Genomic DNA, 26,064 nt, shown 5'->3' on the forward strand with positions numbered 1-26,064 from the left:
AAGAGTGCCCGGAAACTTCAGCTGGTACAGAATGAGACAGTGTGGGGAGATAGGTGCACTGCTAGTGCTCCCTGAGCGGCACTGGTTACCAGTTTGCTTCCAGGTCAAACTCAAAATGCTGGTTTTAGCCTTTAAAGCCTTTCATGGCATGACCATCTGAGGGACTGCCTCTCTCCTGTTATTTCAACCTGCCCCATTAGACTCGGTCGAGGTTACCATCAGCTGGGACCTGAATTTGGTGGGTCCCAGGAAATGTGCCTTCTTTGTCATGGCCTCATGGAAAATTCTTCCCTTAGCTCCATCCCTTTTGTCATTTTGGAAGACCCTCAAGACCTGCTTAGCCGTGAAGCTCCCAGGGAACTGGAGATTTACTTAGATGGCTCCATTGTTGAGGTGGTCAGTTTTACCCTCTCTTTGTCTAGGGGATTGTATATTTGTTTTGTATAATATTTATTTCTTAAAACAGCTTTCTATATTTACAGAATATAGAAACAGAATAGAAACGCAAGTTAAGATAGGCAAGAAAACGGTAAGTGAGCACCTGTCCAGCCTAGACAAGTTCAAATCACCAGGATCAGATGGATTACACCCCAGGGTTCTCAAGGAACTGGCAGATGTGATCTCAGAACCATTGAACTATATTTTTCAAAGATCCTGGAGCACTGGGGAACTACTGGAGGACTGGAAAAGAGCTGATGTAGTTCCCATCTTCCAAAAAGGAAAAAAAATGGACCCAGGAAATTATAGACCTATCAGCCTGACCTCAATACCTGGGAAGATTCTGGAAAAGATAATCAAACAACGAATCAGCGAACACCTAGAGGCAAACAAAGTCATTACTAAAAGCCAACATGGGTTTGTCAAAAACAGATCATGCCAGGCAAATCTTATTGCATTCTTTGAACAAGTGACAAAATTAGTGGATCAGAGGAATGCTGTGGATATAATTTACTTGGGCTTAGTAAGGCATTTGATAAAGTAGATAACAACCTACTACTTGATAAGATAGAAAAGTGTGGGTTAGTCAGCATCACCACCAGATGGATCCATAGCTGGCTGACCGGCCGTACTCAGTGTGTGGTCCTCAATGGAACCGCATCTACTATACATGGAGGGAAGTGTGTAGTGGGGTGCCACAGGGCTCTGTTCTGGGCCCAGTGCTCTTCAACATCTTCATCAACGATTTGGACGAGGGGATAGATGGGGAAATCATCAAATTTGCAGATGACGCCAAGCTGGCAGGAATAGCCAACACTCCAGAAGACAGGCTTAGATACAGGAGGATCTGGATAGACTTGAACACTGGGCGCTATCTAACAAAATGAAATTCAATGGTGAAAAAAGCAAGGTTCTACATTTAGGCAAGAAAAACAAAATGTACAGGTATAGTATAGGGGGTACCTTGCTCAATAGTAGTAACTGTGAGAGGCACCTCGGAGTCCTAATGGACAATCACTTAAATATGAGCCAGCAGTGTGCTGCAGCTGCCAAAAAGGCCAACACAGTGCTGGGCTGCATTAACAGAGGGATAGAATCAAGATCACGTGAAGTATTAATACCACTTTACAATGCCTTAGTAAGGCCACACTTGGAATACTGCATCCAGTTTTGGTCATCACGATGTAAAAAAGATGTTGAGACTCTAGAAAGAGTACAGAGAAGAGCAACAAAGATGATTAGGGGACTGGAGGCTAAAGCATATAAGGAAAGGCTGCTGGAATTGGGTATGTCTAGTTTAATGAAGAGAAAGACGAGGGGGGACATGATGGCAGTATTCCAATATCTCAGGGGCTGCCACAAAGAAGAGGGAGTCAAGCTATTTTCCAAGGCGCCTGAAGGCAGGACAAGAAGCAACGGATGGAAACTAATCAAGGAGAGAAGCAACCTAGAACTAAGGAGAAACTTCCTGACAGTTAGAGCAATTAGCCAGTGGAACAACCTGCCTCCAGAAGTGGTGAATGCTCCAACACTGGAAGTTTTTAAGAAGAGACTGGACAGCTATTTTTCTGAAATGGTATAGGGTTTCCTGCCTGAGCAGGGAGTTGGACTCGATGACCTCCAAGGTCCCTTCCAACTTTATTATTATTATTATTATTATTATTATTATTATTATTATTATTATTATTATTATTATTATTATTATTATTATTATTATTATTATTATTATTATTATTATTATCATCATCATCATCATCATCATATCTGCTGTTTCATATTAGTGGTTTTCATCTGATTGTTGTGTATCACCCAGAGTTGCTTTTGATAAAATGGGCAGCTGTACCAATTCCATAAATAAATAAATAAATAAATAAATAAACAAATAAATAAATAAATAAATAAATAAATAAATAAATAAATAAATAAAACATTTACAAATGAATCAAGCAATATACAGGTAGTCCTCAACATACAGCCACAATTGAGTCCACAACTTCTGTTGCTAAGTGAGACATTTGTTAAATGAGTTTTGCCCCATCTTACAACCTTTCTTGTTCTTGTTAAGTTGTTAAGTGAATCACTGCAGTGATTAAATTAGTAACATGATGGCTAAATGAAACTGGTTTCCCCATTGACTTTGTCAGATGGTCACAAAAGGAGATCACATGACTCCAGGACATTGCAACTGTCATAAATACGAGTCAGTTGCCAAGCATCTAAATTTTGATCATGTGACCATGGGGATGCGGCAATGGTCATAAGTGTGAAAAATGGTCATTGATCACTTTTTTCAGTGCTGTTGTAACTTTGAACAGTCACTAAACAAACTGTTGTAAGTCGAGGATGACCTGTACAATATTTCAAGTTTACCACTTGTTTCCATCTTCTACAAAAATAAGAACTGCCATAGATACTGACATACGCTTCCCTTCACATGATTTATAATAAGCTGCTAAATACATTGGGGTCAGTATGTGCTTCCTTGCCTGCAATTCCTATTAAAGATTCTGAACAATGACTGTGATAATGTGTATTATGGAGTCACTGACCTGCATAGCTTAGGAAAGGAATTAATCATGGAAATCTTGAAGCCTAGCAAACGTGTACCGAGTAGACAAGCTCTCCGATCCAAATAAATTAAAATATCTGCATTTCTCCCTAGATGTCTTTAATGATTGGTTTGCAGAATGTAGAGACTCCAGCATTAGAAGAAGTCTAAACCTGCTTCTTTAGTACTTCTAGTGGTACCTTGGTACTCACCATTTTGGTTCCGGAAGGTGCGATGAGTATCTAAAACGATGAGTACATAAAGAATAATGTAGTGGGTCACAAGGCAGCCGATACTGACACTGATACCGACAAGTTATAGCTTGTGCATTGAGTACCAAACAAACTATGAATACCGGGACAGAATTTTCATGTCATAATGCATTGAGTACCAAATTCGATGAGTTTCAAAGCAGTTGAGTACTAAGGTACTACTGGTAGTATATGTGAATGCCTAAGCAAGTACTTTCAAAACTTTTGGGAAGTCTGATAAAACACCAGCATTCGACACTTTGTTTTTTTATTTAAACTGGACTAAAATCAGAGGTGGTCACACCAGAAATATAAATAATAGACGAATCAACAGCTAACCTGAAGCACTAACAGCTAACCTGAATAATTAAAAGCAATAAACAATAAAATACAATGAATAATAAAATTAGTCCTTGATGACTTTCCCAACAAGGTGAAAAGATTTATGCTGTGGCTTTAAAATGTAAGTTTATGTAATTAGTTGAACCATTTGGGGGTAATAATTTAACAAACATAAAATATTAAATAAATTTATGAGGAAATTTGCTTCATTTTTAATAGCATGCAACATCAAACTTCTCATAGGAATAACTAATAGACAGATGGAAATGGGAGATATAAAAGGAATTCCATCTAGTATTGGCAACATGAATGCCCCATGATGTATCCCAAATAACATTTAATATTAATGGAGGAATTAAAGCCATTTGTTAATTTGGGCTAATTGTCTATTTTTGTTTTTGTTTTATTTTTTAATTGATGAATTAAACAGAAACCACACTGTAGGAGAAGGGAGGTAGTCTTTCCCTAAGTGCTATAGCAATAGCACTTAGACTTATATACTGCTTCACAGCCCTCTCTAAGTGGTTTACAGAGTCAGCATATTGCCCCCAACAATCTGGGTCCTGGTATATCTAGTAACATATAGAGCAGGAGTGTCAAACTCAATTTCATTGAGGGCGGCATCAGCATTGCGATTGCCCTCAGGGGGCTGGGTGGGTGTGGCCAGGGTGGGTGCGGCCTACTGGGTGGGCACGGCCTACTGGGTGGGCATGGATGGAGTGGGTGTGGCTTACTGGGTGGGTGTGGCCAGCTCTACATCATTCGCATCAGCCTGGCGGCCTGGGCAGGAGTGGGATAGATCTGAGGTTCTCTGGCAGAAGGAGGTGGGACCAGGGCAAGTGCCAAGGCATGGTCCACTGGAGGAGCCTCACTGTTCCTCTCAGGCCATGGGGGGGGGGACTTATGGAGCTAAGATTGAATGCGTTGCAGCATAGATGGCCACCACAAAATTGTACATTGGCTCCCGGCTGGCCAGGGCAAGGGCCAAGGCAGAGGGGGCCATTCCCTCACTGTTTCCAGGATGGCTTCGCAGGCCACATGAAACCACTTCACGGGCTGTATCTGGGCCCCGGACCTTGTGTTTGACATGTCTGATATAGAGGATGCCAATTGATCCAAAGAGATTATTCTGAGAAATTGCATTATTGCAGCAGACTCCCCAAAACAAATCTGGAAAGTTTTTTTGGGAGGGTCTAACAGATTGCTGCTTTGGCTACGGTTACCTGAAGTAGTAAAAATCCAAATGACCAGCAGGTGGCAGCAAAAAGCTAAAATGTATCCTTGGTGCTCGCTCTTGTATCTCATTGTTGCCACCTAGGGGTGCCTAAAGTTCCATTTAGTCCCAGACTGGGGCGAGAGGGGCAGACAGGAAGGAAGATAAGAATGGTTGCAATGGCAAGACAGAAATAAACCTGAAACTCAGCTACTGCTGTACAATAATCAGCTCTATGTGCAAAATAATATGAGCCATTCTGTGCAACAGCATGTAAGGAATGAGATGTCAACTCCAAAAGTCAACTCTTCAGTCAGGATGTTAGAGGATGCAATTTGACTTTGGATCAACAGTTATGGCTTTCTATGGTGCTTGATATTTGTAAAAAAAAAAAACTTGGCAGTTTTTCTGGGTCCAACAGTCAAACGATGGAAAAGTATATAATAAAAGTGTCTGCAGTTGGATGGATGACAGTCTATTTTAGTCGAATAACAGAATGGTACTGGATTCTACTCCTAGATAATATCTAAACTGCACTGAATTCAATGTAACTCATATTGAGTGAACCACATAAATGTGTGTTTGTTGGACTTAATGAAATGGGCCTATCAATCTTTCAAACAAACCTCTGATTCTCCAAATCCAATGTTATTTCTTAGAGACAACACAGACAGATCTCTGTCTTTTTTTAACAGAGATCAGCTTTTTAACCCAACCCCCCCTCCACATACTTAAAGTTTCAGCAGAAGCATCTTTAAAGAGTAAAAGAAAAGTTCATTTTTAAATACTAAACTGGATTATCTGCCAAACTTACTACAGAGCGGCATCTCATTAACAGAACACCCTGCTGAATCATCGCCTGCTGGTAGATTTCTTTTAATGAGAATGGAGTATGTATTTCTGCTCTCAACCTGCTCTTCAGACCAAAATCTATGCATCATTTTGTATATATGATAATGGGATACCAACTGGAGATCTGTATTCGTTATCCCGGCTGGGGGTAGAAGGACGCAATTGGTAGTTTGTGCTTATATCTGGAACTGTTAGCATCCGATGCTCAAAAAAAGCAGTCTGTTTTTATATTCATGCAGCCCAATCTTAAATATTTTTATAAAGCGATAAGACACTGAGCTCATAGGGCTTAAATGTAAAATGATAATAAGTTTGCAACATTATTTTTCTTGCATCTTGGCAACAATATTCCTCTTGGCATTGAAATAATCCTGAGAGAAGATAGTAAATAGATTCAAATTGCAGTTCACTTTTAAAAAAAACAGACCTGGTTTAAGATTGCCTTGACAGTAACCTTCACATTAATTTCTCCCTCAGCTTCAATGTTTCCAGTTGCTCAAACATAAGATGTATGGTTTGTTTTGAATGCACCTCTTAACATATTACACTTTGGATTACTTTTACCAGAAATTCCAATTAAACATGCCTGTGTTCTTTTGCATGTTTTTGTTTTTCTTCAGTAGGAGCCATGGGAAAGCACAAGTGTATTTCAGATCTCATATTTGTTTGAGTAGAGGGTAATTTTTTTCCCCACTCTCTCCAATAATTTTCTTTGAAGTGTATATATACTGTGAAAAGGGGAAAAATGAAAGGGGAGGACATTCCATAGTTTCAGAATAGAAGCAGACATGCTTTAAAGGAAGAAGCTACTTCTGCCTTATTGAAATGAAGGAATTAGAAAAAAAGTATGGTTGGAGTCCATCAATGGGGATCATCCTTGGTCCCTGGACTTGACATACAGTTTTTGTGTTCTCATTCTTAATAAAGTAGAAACAATGTAGAAACCCTTTCCTGTTTCAATTCAAGCAGTCATCTTATCTTTCCCTTCTAGCCCTCCCCTTTTTTTTATTCTCCCTATGTCCATCTCAGTTTCTCCAAACCCTTCCATCGCCTCTTCCTCTTCTCTCTTTGATTTTTCTACAGTGGGAAAAGGAGAAGATGTTTCTGTTTCTGCCTGACAAAAGTTTGTCTGTGGGGGATGCAGTTGTGAACTTCATTCATTTTAGAAAGAGGATTTACAGTCAAGTAACCACAATGAGCAGTTATTAATTAATATTAATTTATGTTCTGGCCCTGGCCTTTTTTTTTTGAAGCATGGAATCAAATTGATGGATGTGCATGCAAAAATGTCCAAATTGGTTGAAGTTGGAATTGTCAGCCCTTGGTGGACAAATGGGGAATCTGTTCACTAGTCCAATTCTGGCCTTTGCTTGCTTCCAGTTTTGGTTGGGGAAGAAATAATCACATTTGGGATTCTATTTCTTTAAGGCAAATAATGTAACATTCTTTTGCAAGATTTATAGTGGAGTTCTTGCTCTCATTAACCCCTTCCCCATCAAGACACTAAACAGTATTGAGGAGCTGAAGTCCAAAGGCGGTCATAAAGAGGATTCTATGCTCACCCTTGGCCCAACTCATTTCATTTTTATTTTTGTACCATTCTGCCTGCCCCAGTCCTTACCAGAGTGAAAATTTTAAAACTGACATTAAATGTAAATACCATATTAAGAGAACATTTGCTTTGCTGAATCACAATAAGCATGGCCAAATTCAAAGGAAAAAAAAACATTTCCCAGAGAAAGAAAATCGAAGTCCCCTTTAACTCTCTCCTTGTGCCTCTTTAAAATTCTCCTGCTGAATTCTCTCATAATAATTTAATTTAACTTAATCATCCTACTTTTATTTAATATTCTTGTAGATTAGTTTATTTGCCAGTTGCGGTTCTGTATTCATACATACCGTTATATTTTTTTCACCCTGTCCTAAGCTAATGGGTGAACTAATGAACTGAAGCACAGCTTATATGTAAAGAATGTTTTCAGTGGGCAGAGAAACATTTTCAAGGTGGCTTCTCACCTGTCATTCTACAGTGGCGGCTGGGCCTGCTTGCATGTGCTCAAATGAGCAGTGAATAATTCATTTCCATTAATGACATGATAAGCTTTCCCTACAGTTTATCTGCAGTCAAACACAGATTAAAACAGCAATTGCTATCAAGCAGTATGTTTTATTTCATTTGCAAAAAAAGGAAGTCTCTATTTCTTCGTAAGCTCGTTTTACATTTTTATTCTGAGCTGTTGCTGATGGCCATATCCTGCATTAAAATATTTATTATTAAGTTATCAAGTATTACCCATTTAAATATTACAAGCAACCTAAGAAACAAACAGGCTTCTTGTTTGATTTTTTTTCATGAAGTTCTTAATACACAGATGCTAGAAACTGCCAGTTATTTTCAGGTATCATTGATAAAGTTGATAAACAAAACTGCCTTTGACTATTTTGTAATGATCTGTTAATCACCCTTGGGATTTTCCGAAATATTCTTTTAATGGGGAAAAATGGTAAGTGCATTGTAAGTCCAATGTTGCTATATGTTTGTAAACATTCCTGTGCTGAATAACATTTTGTGTAGGTCTACCAAAAGTCTAAAATAGTGGTATTCGGACTCCAGAATACCTATATAAACTTCTACCCAGCATAGCTACTGTCGAATTTACAGTTCTGGAAGCACTAATGTAGAAATACCTTGCAAGAAAATAACATTAGAAAATTATGAGTGCATTCATGCAATTATGTGTATCAATAATACCATTTATTTGTTCTCTATATAAAAATAAATATTTATGGGGATATTATCTAATAGGACTGAAATTCTGCACTTATTGCTCATCCTCTGTGGCACAAAGTATTGGTGAAAAAGTGTTCAGGAAAGAAGTATACATATATATATATAGTAAATCTTGAATATTTGAATATTCCATGAGATAGGAAGTTTCAATCATTCAGAAACGTACGCTATGCATGAATTCAAGGTCACACACTTATATTTTGTAGATCACAGAAGCAGTTGTATGCCTGATGATAGGAGCATGATACAGTTGCGTATTGACCATCATCCTTTCAAAAGGGTAACATAATTTTTTCATCGGTTCTTTACAATGGCTTAATGTATGTATGTAATGGCTTCTGATTTGTGACTCTACATGTATTCATCACTCATTATAAGTAAAAAAAAATATTTGAAGAAAGGAAAAGTGTCCCTCTGTGGCACAAATACAAAGCTCGGGACAAACCCAAAGCTTCATATAAGGTCAGAAGAGCAACAGTCAAAATAAATAACTTCAATAAAGCAAAAATATATAATTTAATAATCAGGCCTGGATGGCCCATTTTTCTTGATAAGTATAATACTTATTTCTTTTAACTTCTGAAGGAAGAGTTGGGTACTTTGTATTAAACTTTGGGCAGTTGATCAAGCCCATCTCAAAATCCAGAGATGTCTGATTCAAACCCCAACATTTTTGTTATTGGGATTTAGTATCAAGGACACAAGGTGCCCATATCACCAATCTATATAAAATATTTTTAAATCAGCAACATCTAGTTTATTTGCCTATTCTGATAGTGTATTTCAAGGTCTCAGGCAGGAAAGTATCTTTCTCACTTCCATAAACTGAGATTACCCTAATGAGAGTTTAAGAATGACTTATCCTGCAGCAGAATATGGTGTCATCTAAAGTGGACAAGAGAAGGACACAAATAAGGTATGTTTATTCCTAATCTGTGCTTGGATATAGCTAAAAAAAATCCACTCTGCCTTTACTGCAATGATGTCATCTGGTTATTGTACTTCAGTATGATATAACCCATTATCTCACTCATGGCATACTATCATGATTGAACTTAGTATAGTAAAGTTGACAGATGACATTGTAGAGAACTGATGTTTATAATTCACTTAACTTCTACAGTACTGTCTCATTGACTCAGACATGCATGCCTCCTAGGCTAGAGTCAACTTATTGAGCCAGCCTATGGGGCGTATTTTGTAGTCAAATTGGCATTAAGTCATTATATAATAACTCCATTAAGTCTGTCTTCATTTGAAAATGCAATGCCACTTGACCAACTCTCAAATGCAACTTTCAGGCACAATCATAGCAGATAACTCAGCTACCAGATTTTCTTAGGACAACATCTTGGGTAGTTATGTTCCTGTTGACTTAGCTTGCAATGGGCTAATAAAAATGCAATTTTCTACATCATAAAAACTGCTTCATTAATTTGATTCTTAGCCAAATAAATTAAGGTTGCTATTATTTACAAATAGATCAACTGGAAAATAACTTCTACCGAACAAACCTATAACATTGTTCTAAGGATTATTATTCAAACGATGCAGAGAGCTGGGTGCTTTAATGAACCATCATGTTTATCATGTTTGTTTCCCATAAAGTTCTATATTCCTCTGCAATTCCTTTTCAACTTGTACATGGACGATTTCAACAGTCCATAGTTATCTTCATGTTTATTTGTACCATGTATATGTATCACATACACATACTCTTTTAGGTCAGCACATGCATAAGAGAACTGAACTATTAACTATCAGGGAGGAATTTTCACTGAATATACTGTATATCTACATGTACATCAGGCTTAGGATGAGCAACAGTATGCCAAAAGGATAAGAAGTATTAAGCCAAAAAAAAAAAGGAAGAGATAAAAACAAAGAATATTTAGTTTATACTATTTTATTTACCATTTCTCTCCATATAATTCTATCCTTATGGCCCATCGTTGCTTCCACCATTTTCATATAGATAGTCCTCATTTAGTGACATCAACTTTATTGTTAAGCAAAGTGGTCACTAAGTGAAAACTGCAACTGTGTTTAAAGTCTTACTTCAGTATTCCTTTGCTTTACGGACCTATGAAAGTCGTAAATGTGAAGATAGGTCATAAAGTTTCTTTTTCATCACTGTTGTAACTGCGGAATGTCGTTAAATGCGGTAATCACTAAATGATTATATCACTTCATACACTGCCTTTTGTTCTTTAAGCTTCTTCCTTTTTGAGGATTTTCTCAACTCCCCCTAACCATGACTTTCTCAGTTTTGCACTTCTTTTGACCCATTTATTTATTTTTTATTCATATATTGACAGCTAATGGAGCACTAGCTATGAAGATCAGGACTAGGAGAAACTTTCAACTGGACCTATATGTCTCACCTGCAACAGCAGGGGGAAAGGTCATTGTGCAGGTTCCTATAACACTTTCCCTCACTTTTACAAAGAAGCTCCTTCTTTTCTTCCAGGTTGGAAATCAAGAGTCCAATAAACCAAGTGCAGGAGAATAAGAGGCTGTGACATAGAGAGTTCATGATGAAACTTTGGGAAGACACCTCACTCCCTGAGAATGCTTGGAGTACTGATTTCGAACCAAATGACATTTGATATAACCTTGAAGACAAAAAGTATGAGTGAACCTCTGCTTATCAGGAATGAGCTTCCTTGGGTGTTAAAGTGGTCTGTTATACAGATAGAGATTCCAATAAAGTTGGAAGAGCTTTATTGTCTTCTGAAGTTGGTGACCCTGAAGTCAGGTTATGCGATCTTAAGAGAGCAAAGTTTACTTACCCAGAAATAGGGATTGGGTCTCACACCTGCACAAGTTTTTTTTTAAAAAAAAACAATTAAACATCTATAGGTAGTCCTTGACTTACGACAGTTCATTTAGTGACTGTTTAGAATTACAACAGCACTGAAAAAAGTGACTTATGACCATTTTTCACGCTTATGATCATTGCAGCATCCCCAGGGTCATGTGATTTACATTCAGATGCTTGACAAGTGGTTCATATTTATGATGATTGCAGTGTCCTGGGGTCATGTGATCACCTTTTGTGACCTTCTGATAAGCAAAATCAATGGGAAAGCCAGATTTATACTTAACAACGGTGTTAGTAATTTGACAGTGATTCACTTAACAAGTGTGGCAAGAACGATTGTAAAATGGGGCAAAACTCACCTAACAAATTTCTCACTTAGCAACAGAAACTTTGGACTTAATTGTGGTCGTATGTCAAAGACTACCTTGTATTTAAAATTGCATTTTGTGGGAATGTGTCAGGAGTCCAACTATTCCTGATTTCAGAGTGTTCTTCCTTACATCAGAGGTTAGTGGACATGCTTTCCAGATTTTAATATGGGTTTTAGACAAGGAAGCTGTTACTTTGCTCTTATAATTGAATGGAACATAAGAAACTCTTAATTTCTTCATGTAATGTAGTATATAATGAAATACCATTTTGACTTAAAAAGTTAATACGGAGTATGTACAATCGTGGTGTTTTTAAGTGCTACTAACTGGAATCTTTTAATAGTATTATGCTAATAGTTTCTAATTAATCTGAAATCTTCAACAAATTCTCTCCAGATGAAGCTTTGAAGCAGATGAAGCCAGATGATGTTCACTGTCTATCTGTAATAACAAGTGAAAAACATTCTCTGGTTCTTAAGTTGCCTTGAAATGTCACTTTGGAGAAATAATTAATAGCCTGTGTGAAGTCTCACTGTAAGCGTAGCAAAGGAGATACATTTGTGATTAGTAATACTAACATGAAATTAAAATAGCAAGAAAAATCTGAATCTTTCCAAGGAAAGAAAAGTAGCTGCTTGGTCAAGAGGTGTCAGAAGGGGAAAACATTATTACAGCTAAGGGTCAGCCTTTCTATCTCAGGGGCTAAGGATGGGATGAAGGCAACGTTATTGGGACGTGGGAGAAAGCAGAAGTGGGCAAGGTAACTTTGTGCAAGCGAGAAAAAAATCTTAGTCAACTAAACTGAATTGAGATTTGGCAGTAAACACATAGTATAACTAATCATGGAAGCAAACTAGACAGAAACCCGTAGTAATGGATTAGTTGTGATCACGAGCTTAGAGTATCTAGGCTGCTTCTAAATAATGCCCACATGAAGCCATTCTAGTGCTATTTGTTGAATAGCTTCTTGGGAAAATCATCCAAAATTTGGCTCTTCTCTGGAAGATCCTTTGACAGGAGACAGAACCAAGACATTTAAAATATCTAAATTTAAAATTTTCAGATGAATTAAAGAAGCAGAGTATGTAACCATGTTCCCCTCTGTCTTGTAAATGTATAAATTTATTGTCTACACTTATTAATCCTCTACTGTAATATGATGATGATGATGGCAAAACAATTTCTTGATATAAGTCCTACTTAAAAAAAGCAAGAAGCAGGTTAAGTTTGCTTCTAAATGCTATGCTTGTCTTGGTACTACTTGTTGTTTCCTAAATTACTGCTTTAGTTTTAAAATTGTTATATTACGGTAGTAATGTCTTGTAAGCTGCTGGGAGAACTTGGATCTGAAGTTGGGATCCACATATTTCTTTTAAAAATAAATCTATTAAGATTTTTTTTTAAAAAAACAATAAAAGATAATGCAAAGATTATACAAAAGAGTGTATAAAAGCAAAAGTGTAAACTCCCATTTAGAAAGTGATTTTCTCCACTCATCATGCCAAGTGCATAATCTCTTCACCTCCTCTTAATTAGCAACTATAAAACTCCTCATCCCATAACTCAACTCTAATATTAAATCAAATAAATAACATCTTCTTGTCCAATTAGCAGCAAAAAGTCCAAACAGAACTCTAAAATATTAACATTAATCAACATATATAAGCCTTAGCATCCCGTGTCTCAACTCTTAGCTGTAAGCAAAACTCCATTTAGAAGGCACAAAAAGATCCCGGATAATCCAATGTAAACAAGCAAAACAAATTTTGCATTAAAAAAACCCCAAAATAATTTCTCCTTTAAAAAAGACAAGCACCAAAATACATTTTCCCATACCAACAATTCCAAAGAAAATCACTCCAAATAGTAACATAACCCATTTAAATAAACATTCCGTATCTCACTTCTGGGACATGCATTCTTTACAACAAAAACTGAGGTCTTTTATTTCAATCATTTCATGTCCTCTCCGCTCCTGCTACCCTCCTTACAACTGCACTAAATGAGGCTGGATAATTGATTGGGATGAGAGCTGCCCAGAGCTGATTAAATTGTGGCTATATTAATGATTTAAATAAATAAATAATGGTTTAGCTTTGGCCACCACTGGGCTCAGGATCAAGAGTCTGCTTTTCAGTCTTTAGGGAAGATTTCTTTAGGGAATTTTTATCACACATTAAAGAGATGTTGTTGTTGCTGCATGCAGTGATAAATTTCCCTGAGAAATAGATAAAAGCTGAACAAGAAAAAGAGTTTATTATCCAGATAAATCCAGGATTAAATAATATGGTACTAGGAAACAGAACCATAGCTTGCAGATGCTGTATTGTTTGACAGGCTTGCTAATCTATATGAATTTGAAGGTTTCTGCTTAATAACAAATCTGTGATATTTCCATGTTTTAAGAGTGGAAATACTCAATACACCTGCAGATGCACCCAAATATCAACCCAACTAGTTCTTTTGACACTTGCCATGTTCTCTGCCACCATTTATAATATGCATTATATTAAAGTAATTTATTTCAGATTCTACTACCACTGCCAAATAATAAGACAAGTTGTCATGCTGTAACATGTAGCATGAAAATCAAAGCTTCTCTTATCACCAGGATTTCTAAGAATATCTATGCCCCACCTGAGTTCTCAAATGCATTCTTAGACAATAAAAAAGATGGGTAGTTGCAATCTATTGCAATCCATTTCTTAGTGCCTATTTGGCCAGAAAAAAAGAGTCAAATGATAGGATGGCGTATGAAGTATTTTCCTTCTTTATCACAGAAGAGTTTTATAAGAGTAATCACAGTAGTCTCCCAAATATACCTGCTAATCCTAAAGAATCGGAGTTTAGCAATTTATGGAAGGAAAAAAACAAATGTACATTTGCCAGAAAAACAAATTAATCCACCATCTCATAATTTCAGTCCTTCCTTGTCTGTCTCTCTCTGAATATCTTGCAGAGATATTCCAGAACCCCAGAAGTATCTTTGACAGAGCGAATGCTGCTTAATTTTAATAGAGAATATAAATGCAATTTTGTTCAAGTTAAAAAGTTCAAACTCAGCAGTAAACGGCTTTATACTTTACAATAAACCTTATTAAACAAATAAATTGGTAATCATTTGAGGGGTTTGGATTGTAATATACATTTCCATCTGTGCAAAAAGACATATCATGCTAGAACAAATGCTTTTAGAGTAGAATAGAATGGAAACTACACAGGGGGATAGGCCTTGACTTATGATCACTTGTTTAGCAACTCAAAGTTACGATGGCACTAAAAAAACCCGACTGGTACTTGCACTTACAACTGTTGCAGTGACTCTATCATGTGATCAAAATTCAGGTGCTTGGCAATCAACATGTATTTACATTGGTTGTGGTGTACCATGGTTATATGATCACCATCTGCAACTTACCCAATTTGCTTCCATTAAGCAAAGTCAATGGGGAGAGGTGGATTTACTTAACAATTATGTGATTCACTTAATGACTGCGATGATTCGCTTAATGATCATGGCAAACAAGATAGTAAAGCTGTGTGTGACTCATTTATTGGCCACCTCACTTAGCAACAGAGGTTCTGGTCCCAATTATAGTCATAAATCAAGGATTACCTGTAGTTTCAGAAACATACATATCAATTCAGAAATCATACTGTTCTCCTAAGAATTAATTCATTTCTGCACCACATTATAAGATTACTCAAAACGTGTTCATGAACAAGTGGGCATAATCTATTACTGTTATTTTAGAAAGGGTCAGTGGAAGAGTCTGAGTTTTTAATCTAAAATCACCTACTGAATTATGATAGAGCTAAGTTTTCATTTGGTTACTTCCTGGTTTCAATCATACATTCCTAGTCTTAAGTGACACCAACTCTTATCTTCTTACTGACTCCAACCATTACGCAATCTTTGCATTCAAGACAGATTAAATTTGCCTGCACCCTCTTTTGGAGGATGACTTGCTCATCAGTCCTATATCTGGCATTGCCTTTGTCACTTTTGTAGAGCTGAGATGCATCCAAAGAGATGAGAATGAAGAGGAGTTGAATATATCCTGGAAGATGAGGAAGATTCATGTGATAACCACACAACAGAACTAATGAGTAACCAATAAGTATGAAGAAAGAGCACAAGTAAAATAGAAATGAAAATATATTAGCATACATCTTGCACAACTTCAGATAAAAGAGCACATCAAATTACAACTTCTTTCTGATAACTCACTACGATTAGCTAACCTTAACATTATCTTGACTAAGTGTTTGTTTGTAATTTGACCAAGACAACTTCCATTGTAAATTGTGGAACTGATGTATTCTAACTGGATACAGTTGCATTTTTACCTACCTGAAACTCCATTCTTGCTTCTATTTCTCAAATAGCCTGATGGTGTTTTTTTCTGACTGGGTTGAAATGCAACAACACTGGCATCAACATATGAACGGTAGTCCAAAAGTTGTGCAGTGCATTTTTATTACTTCTCACACACTTAACCATAGTTATGACTTGGGAATAGCTCACGTATTCCTTTCCATCCTTCCTTTTCTTCTTTTCACCAGTATTTCTCATTTTCCTTCCTAGCATTTCCCAGGATCAGCTTTAGGTTGATATAATTAAGTAAACCCTAGAGCAGTTTTACAAACCTGCTTCAGATATTGCTTTCAATCGTTAGTCAAACTTTGCCCTGAATCTGATGAAGACTTAAGTAACTATGGTTGGGAGGTTGAACAAGACTAGATCAACATGGATTCTCCTTGTTTCAGTAAGCACTTCTGGAACCAATAACCCTTATATTACCTGGAGCAATTTAAACACTGTTAGATTCATATGGAGATGGGAAAAGCAGACTGTAAACAGAATTACATCCAAAGTGAGGCTTCATTGAGAGAAATAGATTCATTCATGGCCTCAAATTTCCAGAAAAGGTAAATGCAAAGACAGAAATGCACATGCATATTAGTGTATCGTGTTTATGTTTCTGGTATGCATTTGGAACCAGGACACAAGAAACTATAGCTCATCATAGTTCCATTGACTAGAGTTGGCAAGACACCAATACGTGCTATTTTTGGTTCAACAGTGCTCCAAGCATTAGCAGCAAGAAAGGAAAGGGGCACTTACACAGCATATTGAAACAAATGGATTGCATAGCCAATTTATTGCCTTGGTTGGAATGCTCTCATTAGACTTCAGGTTCAGGCAGGATACATTTGGAAAGCTGGCTCTTTTTAAAATTAGTCTGGCCTTGGGGGCTGAGCATGCTGGCACGGGGGAAGCACAGGCAGCAAGGGATGGGAGGGGGCAGAAGTAGGGCAATTACTTACATTGACAACCCAGGTTGTGCCAGTTATATCCCCGCAGACACTTATCACACTTAGTCCCTGTTGTTCCCTGCTTACACTCACAAATTCCTTTTTCATTACAGCGATCATGGACTGAGCCCAAACGGTTACAATTACATTCTGCAGAAACAAGATAACATAACATAAACTCAGTGCCAGGGGTACATGGTCATAAGTAATGCATCACTGAAATGGGCAACAAGGTTCACTTTGTAAATATAATGCAGGTTTGAGGCCCTTATGGTCTTTTAGCTGATCCTGGGTTTCATCAGCTCCAAGCAGCATAGCTAATGGTCAGTTATGGCCAAAGCTGAAATATAATGACCGGTATGATGTAGTTCAGCAACAGCTGTAGGACCATAGATCTCCATCAGCTATAGAAAACCATTTAAAGATGATGGAAAAGGGAAAAAAAAACATGCATGAAAGCCCGCTTGTTAATCAGTTTGCGATATTAGCCTTTGACTAAACTAGGATATCTGTAAATGAGCCACGTTATGAATTTAAGGTGGATTCCACCAATCACAGCACCACAAAATCATAGCCCTTCCTTCTTTCCTACAAAAGTGAAGGGATTAAGATTGAAAGAGAGGGGGAAAGAAAAGGCCAGATGACATGTTCCCTGTTGCACTTTGACCTTAAATATGTGTAAATGTGTGTAAATGCTGGTAACTTAAGGAATGATTTTCATGACAGAGTAAAAAGATGGTGTAGAATTAAAACGGAAGGAATGAAGCCACAGCTGTCTTCAAACATAGTTACTATCCAATCTGATCTTCATGTTTTTTAAGATTTGTTTTAATGAACATCAAGTAAGCTAAGCATTTCAAGAAACTTCAATAGATCATCAAGTAAAATACATCTTAAATGATTAAAATAGAGAAAGTAAGGTTTCCACCTGTGTACATAGTGTAGCATTGAATAGTATTATTATTATATTTGCAATCAGTGAGATGTTTAGATGGATTTGGAATGTTTATACATCTATCGAATCCTTCCCAAGGATTATGATTATTATTTATTTATTCAGGTCCTGTGCTAAGTACATTAGGCTATTTTTATCCATTTAAGACTGACTTTTTTCAGGTCTTCCTATAATGTTTGGAGCCAGGTTTTCTTTGCTCTTCCTCTTTTTCTCCAGTCATCTGGTGGTATTCAATTGATTGTGGTCTTTGCTGGATGTTACTCACTCATGTGCAGCACATGTCCAGCAAAGCGCATTCTTCATTCAAGGCTATTATTATTATTATTATTATTATTATTATTATTATTATTATTATTATTATTATTATTATTATTATTATTATTATTATTATTATTATTATTATTATTATTATTATTATAATATTAACCTTTCCTACCTTGGAAATCTAAGATAAACAGTAGCAAGATTGAGATTAATGTTTAAGAAGGTTACTTAGCAGGATTTTAGTTCAAGCCTAGTTTTTCTATTATTGTGTTAAACATAAGGACATTGAGGTGGACAATGGTTGACCTTATGCCTATTTTAAAAATAGCACTTATCTCATTAAATATTGCACTGGTTGCAACACTTTTAATTTCAGTTTAAGAAATATATACTCATATTTGTTCCACCTTTCACCTCTAAATCTCTGAGTAATCCCAGTAGCGTAATAACATAGGTTTGCTATTAGATCAACTCTGATTAAGGTTGCCCCAGTAAGGCAAGCCATCAGTAGGAAGGAAACAGTGAGAGGAAAGCCAATTTCAGGGATTGATTAGATCGCTTGGAAAATGGTGCTTGCTTCTGAGATGAAGCCAAGCAGCCCAGAGACATTGAAAGGCAGAGTACATGATTGTTGCCGGAGGTGGGGTGGGAAGCCGGCAGTGGTGGAATTCAGCCGGTTTGCACCAGTTCGGCAGAACCGATGTCTAACTTTTTGTTGAGTTCGGTGAACTGGTTCTGATAAATTTGAGTTTCCACTCCTACCCTTACTGTTTCTGGTTTTTCCAAGTTTTTTTTCAATCTGATGCTGAGGTTTTCTCTCTTGGCTCCTCCCTTCAGCCATTCAGGTCTTGCCTCTTTCATGCTCCTCAAGGTGATGGAGGAGGTTCTTCAAAGCACTGACTGAAACTGACGCCCTGTTCCATGCCCAAGGGAGACCTCCTCCATCACCCTGCAAGCGGAGGCAGGGGGAGGGGAAGGCAGGCGATCCGGATGTGCTGCATGGCGGCAGCAAGCGGAGGCAGGCAGGGGAAGACTTCCTTGTCCTCACCTCTGCTTGCTGCTGCTGTGCAGCATGTCCATTTTGCATCAAGTAAACCTTAAAGAAAGTTAAACAGTATGGCAGCGAAAATCCAGCATGGGGGAAAAAAAAACACCCCGTTTTTTTTGAGACGGCACTACCAAACAGGCAAGGCACAACACGTGTCGAGGTGTGCTAGGCCTGGCTGTGAGGCCCCTTTTGCATGGTAAGTGGTTGTGGGGTGCATGGGACAGCTCTCCCACCCCCACCTGCCCCGTGACAGTGTCCCCCCACCTCCCCCCTGCCTTGAACTGGTTATTAAATTATTTGAATCCCACTACTGGAAGCAGGGGGCCTGAGGAGAGAGTGGAATGTCATTGCAGCATTGTGTGGTCAGTTGTAAGAGCGAATGACCAGGGGGATGCTGCAGTTGCCATAACTTTGAAACAGAGTCATATGTAGCCTTTCAGTGGCCTTTGTAACTTCAAATGGTTGCTATATGACAGATTGTAAATGAGGTCTACCTATATATTACACTTTCATTTTTTCTCTAAACTAAAATATCCAGGCATTTGTAACTTTTCCTTGATAATTCTGGTTGCTTTCTTCCTAAAGTTTACCAGTTCCATAGTAAGTTATAGAACTATACAGTATTCCATGTGGGGCACACATGGTTTTTTTAAAAAAGAAATTATAGTATTAGCAATAAAGCTAAAAGAGACCCTTTCAAAAGTAGCCTTTTAAAAGGCTGTTGGTCATTCCAATGGATGCAACAAAAGTTTGCCTTAATATATTTTTTTCCTGTTTGATAATTGAGAACCCAGATTTGATTTATGGCTGTAAATTCCCAGTCCCTATTGTCAATAACTGTACAACATTTATCAACTTGTACTGTTTTAATGCAGTTTGAAACAACAGAAGTATTTTTATTGCATCTTCCCTAGATCAGTTTCCTGTTTCATTTAATTCTTGTTATTGGTTTTTCTGGAATTTTTTTTCTTTAAGAATTTGATTTTGATTACAAATACTCCTGTGTGGATGGAATTTATATTTTAGGGTAATAATAAGTTTGCCTACACTTATGAAGTAGTAAGATCCCAAAGTATTTCTTTTCAATCCATGATGTGTGAAAAGCATTATTATTATTATTTTTTAAAAAACATATTGCTCCATTTATGTTTGTTTACTGGAATTTGATTACAAATCAGCAAGAGAGAAGAGGAAAAGCAGAAAGCTAAAAGGTGATAATTCTATACCGCAAATAGAAATTTTTTTAAGGAGAATTCATTCTATGTAGCAAATATTACCTGTTGTGCAATTTTTCAGAATCTATGAATTACAAATGATACAGTTATGTGATTTGAGAGTCACTATAAATTCAGAATAACAATGTAGTACTGCCTCATTTAGATATCTGTCACTCTACACTACAATTATGGGGTAATTCTTTTTATATAATCTGAACTCCCAAGCCCAAAACTAAATGAAAAAGAAAGGTTTTGCCAGGTCTTTTCCAGCTGAAGTAATGATGAACCACATAATTATGCTAAAAATGCTGATTGTCCCTCCGGTTTTTCTAGAAAGGATACAACCAGCCAATAATTTAAAACAAGCATTAATATTAGGACTGCTCTGTATTTTAGAAATATTGTTTATAATACTAAAATTACTCTTTCAACCATGGCTGAACATAATACTTGCTTTTCAAGTAAAACCATTTTTTTCTAGCCAGTTTAGTCAGCTTTTAGGAATTGTGCAAGCACAACCTCTTACACATTGATGCTTCTTTCCTGACTGTGGATGTACACAATGCACATCAAGTTCCTAGCACTACTTAGATAACAACCACAGGAACTGGATTTAAAGTTACAGTCCAATGCCATCTGCTTGGAAATATGAACAAAACGAATGTGTGCAAATACAACTAACATAGTGAAGGATGATCATCATAAACTAAAATTATAAAAATCTATATTTTAAAAAATATTTCATTATTTATAGGACCATGTACATTTTGTATTTTTATACACTCCAAGTAGTTCTTCAGTTTTTAATGAAGTTGCTTGTTTAGATGTCTGTAGACAAGTGCACTGTGATGCTTTCATGTAATTTTGATCACGCACTGCTAAATACATGATAGCCGTTGTCACTGAAACTTACTAAAGGAATGTTGTAAATATTGGATTACAGATTATAATTTAAGCACGGCTATATCCAAAAGGCTCCTAAATTTCATTAAAGCACAGCTTTATTAATGTTTTGAGGTAATTTTGAAACCCAGTTCTAAAAATGCAACCAGTAGAATTGCTTCTCTCCCTGAACATTTCCCGTTTTCTTTTCTTTCATTTGTTTGCTAAACTAAAGTAAAATGTTGTTTATTGCTTTGGATAGTGTTTACTTTAGGAAGGATATGTGCTGATTGAAGCAAAGTCAGTATTCTCTTGACTCACAAGTGAGTTTAATCAGGTTCAACAGGATTTATTATCTACTAAGAGTCTTGGGATTTCAGGATAGTACATCACAAATCTTTGGTATATACTCAGAAATGCTAAAGCTTAAAAGGAATAATTAATGTCACGATTGCTAAGTCTGTTTATTACAGGTAATCCTTGACTTACAACAATTCACTTAGTGACCATTCAAAGTTACAACGGCCCTGAAAAAAGTGAGTTATGACCATTTTTCACACAACCGTTGCAGCATCCCCATGGTCACGTGATCAAAATTTAGATGTTTGGCAACTGACTCATATTTATGATGTTTGCAGTGTCCCGAGGTCATATGATCACCTTTTGTGGTCCTCTGACAAGCAAAGCCAATGGGGAAGCCAGATTCTTTTAACCACCATATCAATAACTTAACAACTTCAGTGATTCACTTAACAACTGTGGCAAGAAAGGCCGTAAAATGGGGCAATATTCACTTAACAAATGTCCCACTTAGCAACAGACATTGGGGGCTCAATTGTGGCTGTAAGTCGAGGACTACCTGCCATAGCTTCTATTCTTGGTGTAAGCAGATCTATAGAGAAGGTGGGATTCAGCCCTTGCACAAAGGAGCTATAGGGGAAAGGAGGCAGAAATCAGAATACATCATCAGAAGTTGAATGGTTTGGATTAGATTTAAGTCAAATTGTTTCAGGTTCGGAAACAATTGCATCTTGTGTTACCTTAAATACATTCACTAATCGGTCCATTGCAATAACACCTATTTAATACTAATTATTTTCAATTCTTATTTTTTATTTTTCCAAGACATCTCCTTAAAGCCATTTATACTATATGGGTGGAGTTTCCTCACTTTCAACATTATTGAGCTTGAATATAATTAAATCTTCTCTCCTATTGGTAGATCAAGGTGCATTTTTTTCACTAGGAATTAGAAAGCCAATATGCCTCACCTGTATTAGCTGGTAATAAGTAGATGAGTCTTCTATTTGAACTATGCATTGAGATGACCAGGTCAAGAAAAGTGGTTGTCATAGTTCTTAATAATTGTACAGAATCAGTTAATTCAATGAGATACTTAAAAAAAAAAATGCTACCTGGCCTCATTTCAAAAATTGTGGATAAAACATCCCATAATTCAGCACCATTTTCTGTTTTTTATGAAAGTATCTGAAAATGTATCACATCTTGATTCCTCTCATCAATTTGTTTAATATGCAGATTACTGTGTTTTTATTGTAGAAAATACATTTTTAAAAGTGGCTACAATAATGAACCTCGCTGGAAGCAATAAAATGCACTGGAGTGATAGGTACAATTATAATTCAAGCATGAAATGGTGTAATTAAAGTACATTCATAAATAATATTATACAAAAGTTTCTGATGTACAGTTGAAAAAAAACATATTGAATGGTTTTGAAGAGATCTTTTTAAAAAGATACCTTGCTATCTAAAATCAACAGAATGCTATATTTTTAATAATCTGTATCCTTTAAAAATGTCAATGTTTAACTTGGAAACATATCATTGATTCCTAGCCAGTGTTTGTAGATAAGTGGTGGTCTGTAGCTCAAGTGTTAATGCTTTATGGTAAGATTTCCATTACACTGCATTTAATTAACAGCATTTTATTTCAGGCTCCAAAGAAGTATGTACTATATTCCACTTATGTCTCCAGAATGCTGTCACATCAAGAAGTAATAATGATCACCGATAACTAATAATGATCACTGATTTAAATTCATGGCAGGATGGCAGTCCAGATGACCTTCTGATCCAGTAATGTATGGTAGTCTAAGAAGATCAGAAGGTAGAATGAAGATCCCAAAAGTGCTTTTGAAGACATCTTCAAAGAAAAAACAAGAAAGTCTGGTTGCCTCTGAAAAAAGCACCTTTGGGACAACCATACCTGGATGACGGAGAATCTCCATAGACATGGAGGATGCAGATGATAATAAGGATGGTAGTAGTAATAGTGTTAATAACACCAATTGTTATAGCACTGATTAGAAAACTTTCTTTACTCTTCAGCTGTAGAAACCAGGTAGTTATCAAAGATGTGACAAATTCCAAGTTGGATTTCTACATAGACAACTCTTTTGGGAGGGAAATTGTACATTGGATATGGAGTTCATCATATATACTTGTAGAAATAATAAACATGATCTGATGGTGAATAGGAGAAAGGATTTTTACCTATCTTAAAATGGTCTGCATATAGAAGAAGACTCCGTTTCTACAATTAGGTGATCTCGATACTTTGAAATGCATCATACGTGAAATGGTTCTCTTTTGATGTTATTTCTCTTTGCATTGTGTGTCTATCTGTATTTGGCTGCATCAAAATGCTGTAACAGTTGAATTAATCAAAAATCTGCTTAGTGATGAAAAAAACAACAACGGTGATGGAGAGTGTTTTATAAGAAATATTTTTGGTAACTTTTTAACTAGTCTTTTTTTAAGGAGGTGGACTTTATGTTTTGCTATTTCTTATTACTAAAAAGATTTTGCATTCTCTGTACTTGCTTGACAACCCTAAATTTAAGATGATCCTAATCAAAAGAGAAAGATAGCAGAAAAATAAACAGGAATGTTTATGATTGCCACCCCCTGCTGAAACCAGTCTTGGAAATCTACCCTCTCCTATAAGATGCACACGTAGGATACACTTATATATGTGTGTATCTGCCAAAAGTCATACTCCCCACCCAAGGCAAAATGAATGATCATTAATTAAGAGCATTACTTGTAAAATTGGGAGCCCAATTTATAAAATTAATCGATTCCCCCATCTGAATACAGCAACCTTTCTCCTTCCCACACAAAACGCACACCTAGAAAAATTTATATACTTCTCTTCCTAGGAGAAATGAATAACAAGGTCATAAAGTTAAGGAGAAGCTGCACTAAGAATGGAAAGAAAGGAAGGGAGAGGAAATTGGATGAAAATGAAACATTTGAAAAATTTATTGAAAAGAGGAAAGTTAAATTCACCTGGTTAAATTCACCAGAAAGGCAGCTCTGCCCCAAAATATGGCTAATCTTCAAACTAATCTTTAAAGATATCTATATAATATGCAGCCATTTTCACTTCTGCCCATTCGCTAGTCTTATCAACCGCTTGTTCTGTTTATCTCAGTGAATGAAGAAATTTTGTTCCCCCATTTACAGCTAATGATGTTTGGGGAGCAAGACTTCTTATTTGGGAACACATCTTCTTATTGAGTAAATAGGGTTTTTATTTCAATATGGCCTGATATTACATTGATTTTATGTTACTATGAAGCCATTTGACATGGTGCTCACAATTTGCAGCAATTAAATGAGTGTTATTACAAAAGATTAAATTATATGACTGTGCTGCAATGTGTGAATCATATATTTTAATACACAGAATCAAATCCTAAGAATATCAGAGATTCCCAAAATAGCAGGTTTCAATCTACTAATTTGAGCTTTGCCTTGGTGTTCAAAAAACCCAAATAGGATAGTTGAATTACCAGTAAAGATTTTTTTTAACAAACTGAAGAAATATCTACAATATTTAATCACGGCCATTCATAACCACATAAACTTCTTACTTAATCCAGCTGTGCATTCAGTTCTAAAATCAAACATATTTAATCACAGATCTTCACTGAAAAAGCTTATTCTGGCTTAGTTGGCAAAATTAAAAAGATGGAAACAGTTTTCTTAATTACTAATGGATTCCAAACGGCTAAAAACAGGCAGAGAACAAAACGCCAGAATTAGAACATAACTGACCTATGCATACATTTTCATCGTCCAGCTTTGCAGAAGCATTTCTGTAGTAGCCCAGCCTGCACAACTGACAGTGGTACCCTCTAGTGTTGTGTTTACAGCTCACACAAATGAATGTACTGAGCAGATCGATGTAACTGCAGCGGTTGGAGTGGCCGAAGCATTCACAGTCTTGCAAGGAAGAACAAAAATGTATACAAAAGGGTATTCTGTAGTAGACTCTCAGCAATTCACATGTTCTTCTTTTCGCAAAATAAAAAATCATGACACATGAGCAGGTTATGAAGGAGCAGCAGGACAATACATTCATGAACATCATGGTAGCATACATGGACAATGACAGGGGCTATGAAGATGGCATCTCTCTTCAGGCAGGAGAGAATGATGAGATAGCCATGTCACAGCATTGGGGATAGCTTTGTCTAGTCATAGCTCTAATGGAGCTAAAGCATTTATGGTTGTAAGCCTTTTACTAGTTTTGTGTGCACAGATTCCAATAACACAAACTCTGGTGATTTTGCCAGAAGTTGATACTTGTCTGAGATTTTCTCAGGTTACTTTTGCATTGCTTTGATGACAACTGCAATGCACTGTATTCCAGAAGGTAGCAACATGGTCATCTTCAAAGGTTCGCCCAAAGGCGCTTTTGGAAAAGAAAACTGGACTT

The 26,064-nt window shown here is 36.6% G+C and overlaps 1 protein-coding gene across 2 annotated transcripts in view; it reads right to left on the reverse strand.

Moving 5' to 3' along the window:
- NTNG1 (netrin G1) overlaps positions 1-26,064 on the reverse strand; it is a 246,662-nt gene that overhangs the window by 14,424 nt on the left and 206,174 nt on the right. For both annotated transcript variants that reach the window (XM_029286604.1, XM_029286590.1), the window contains 2 exons: positions 25,401-25,568; positions 16,962-17,099 (listed from right to left, as the gene is read on the reverse strand). In XM_029286604.1, coding sequence (XP_029142437.1) covers positions 16,962-17,099; positions 25,401-25,568 — 306 coding nt within the window. The remainder of the gene's footprint in view (positions 1-16,961; positions 17,100-25,400; positions 25,569-26,064) is intronic.

This window comes from Protobothrops mucrosquamatus, unplaced genomic scaffold, assembly GCF_001527695.2.
Source record: "Protobothrops mucrosquamatus isolate PMUCROS unplaced genomic scaffold, P.Mucros_1.0 scaffold_15, whole genome shotgun sequence".
Classification (NCBI taxonomy): domain Eukaryota; kingdom Metazoa; phylum Chordata; class Lepidosauria; order Squamata; family Viperidae; genus Protobothrops; species Protobothrops mucrosquamatus.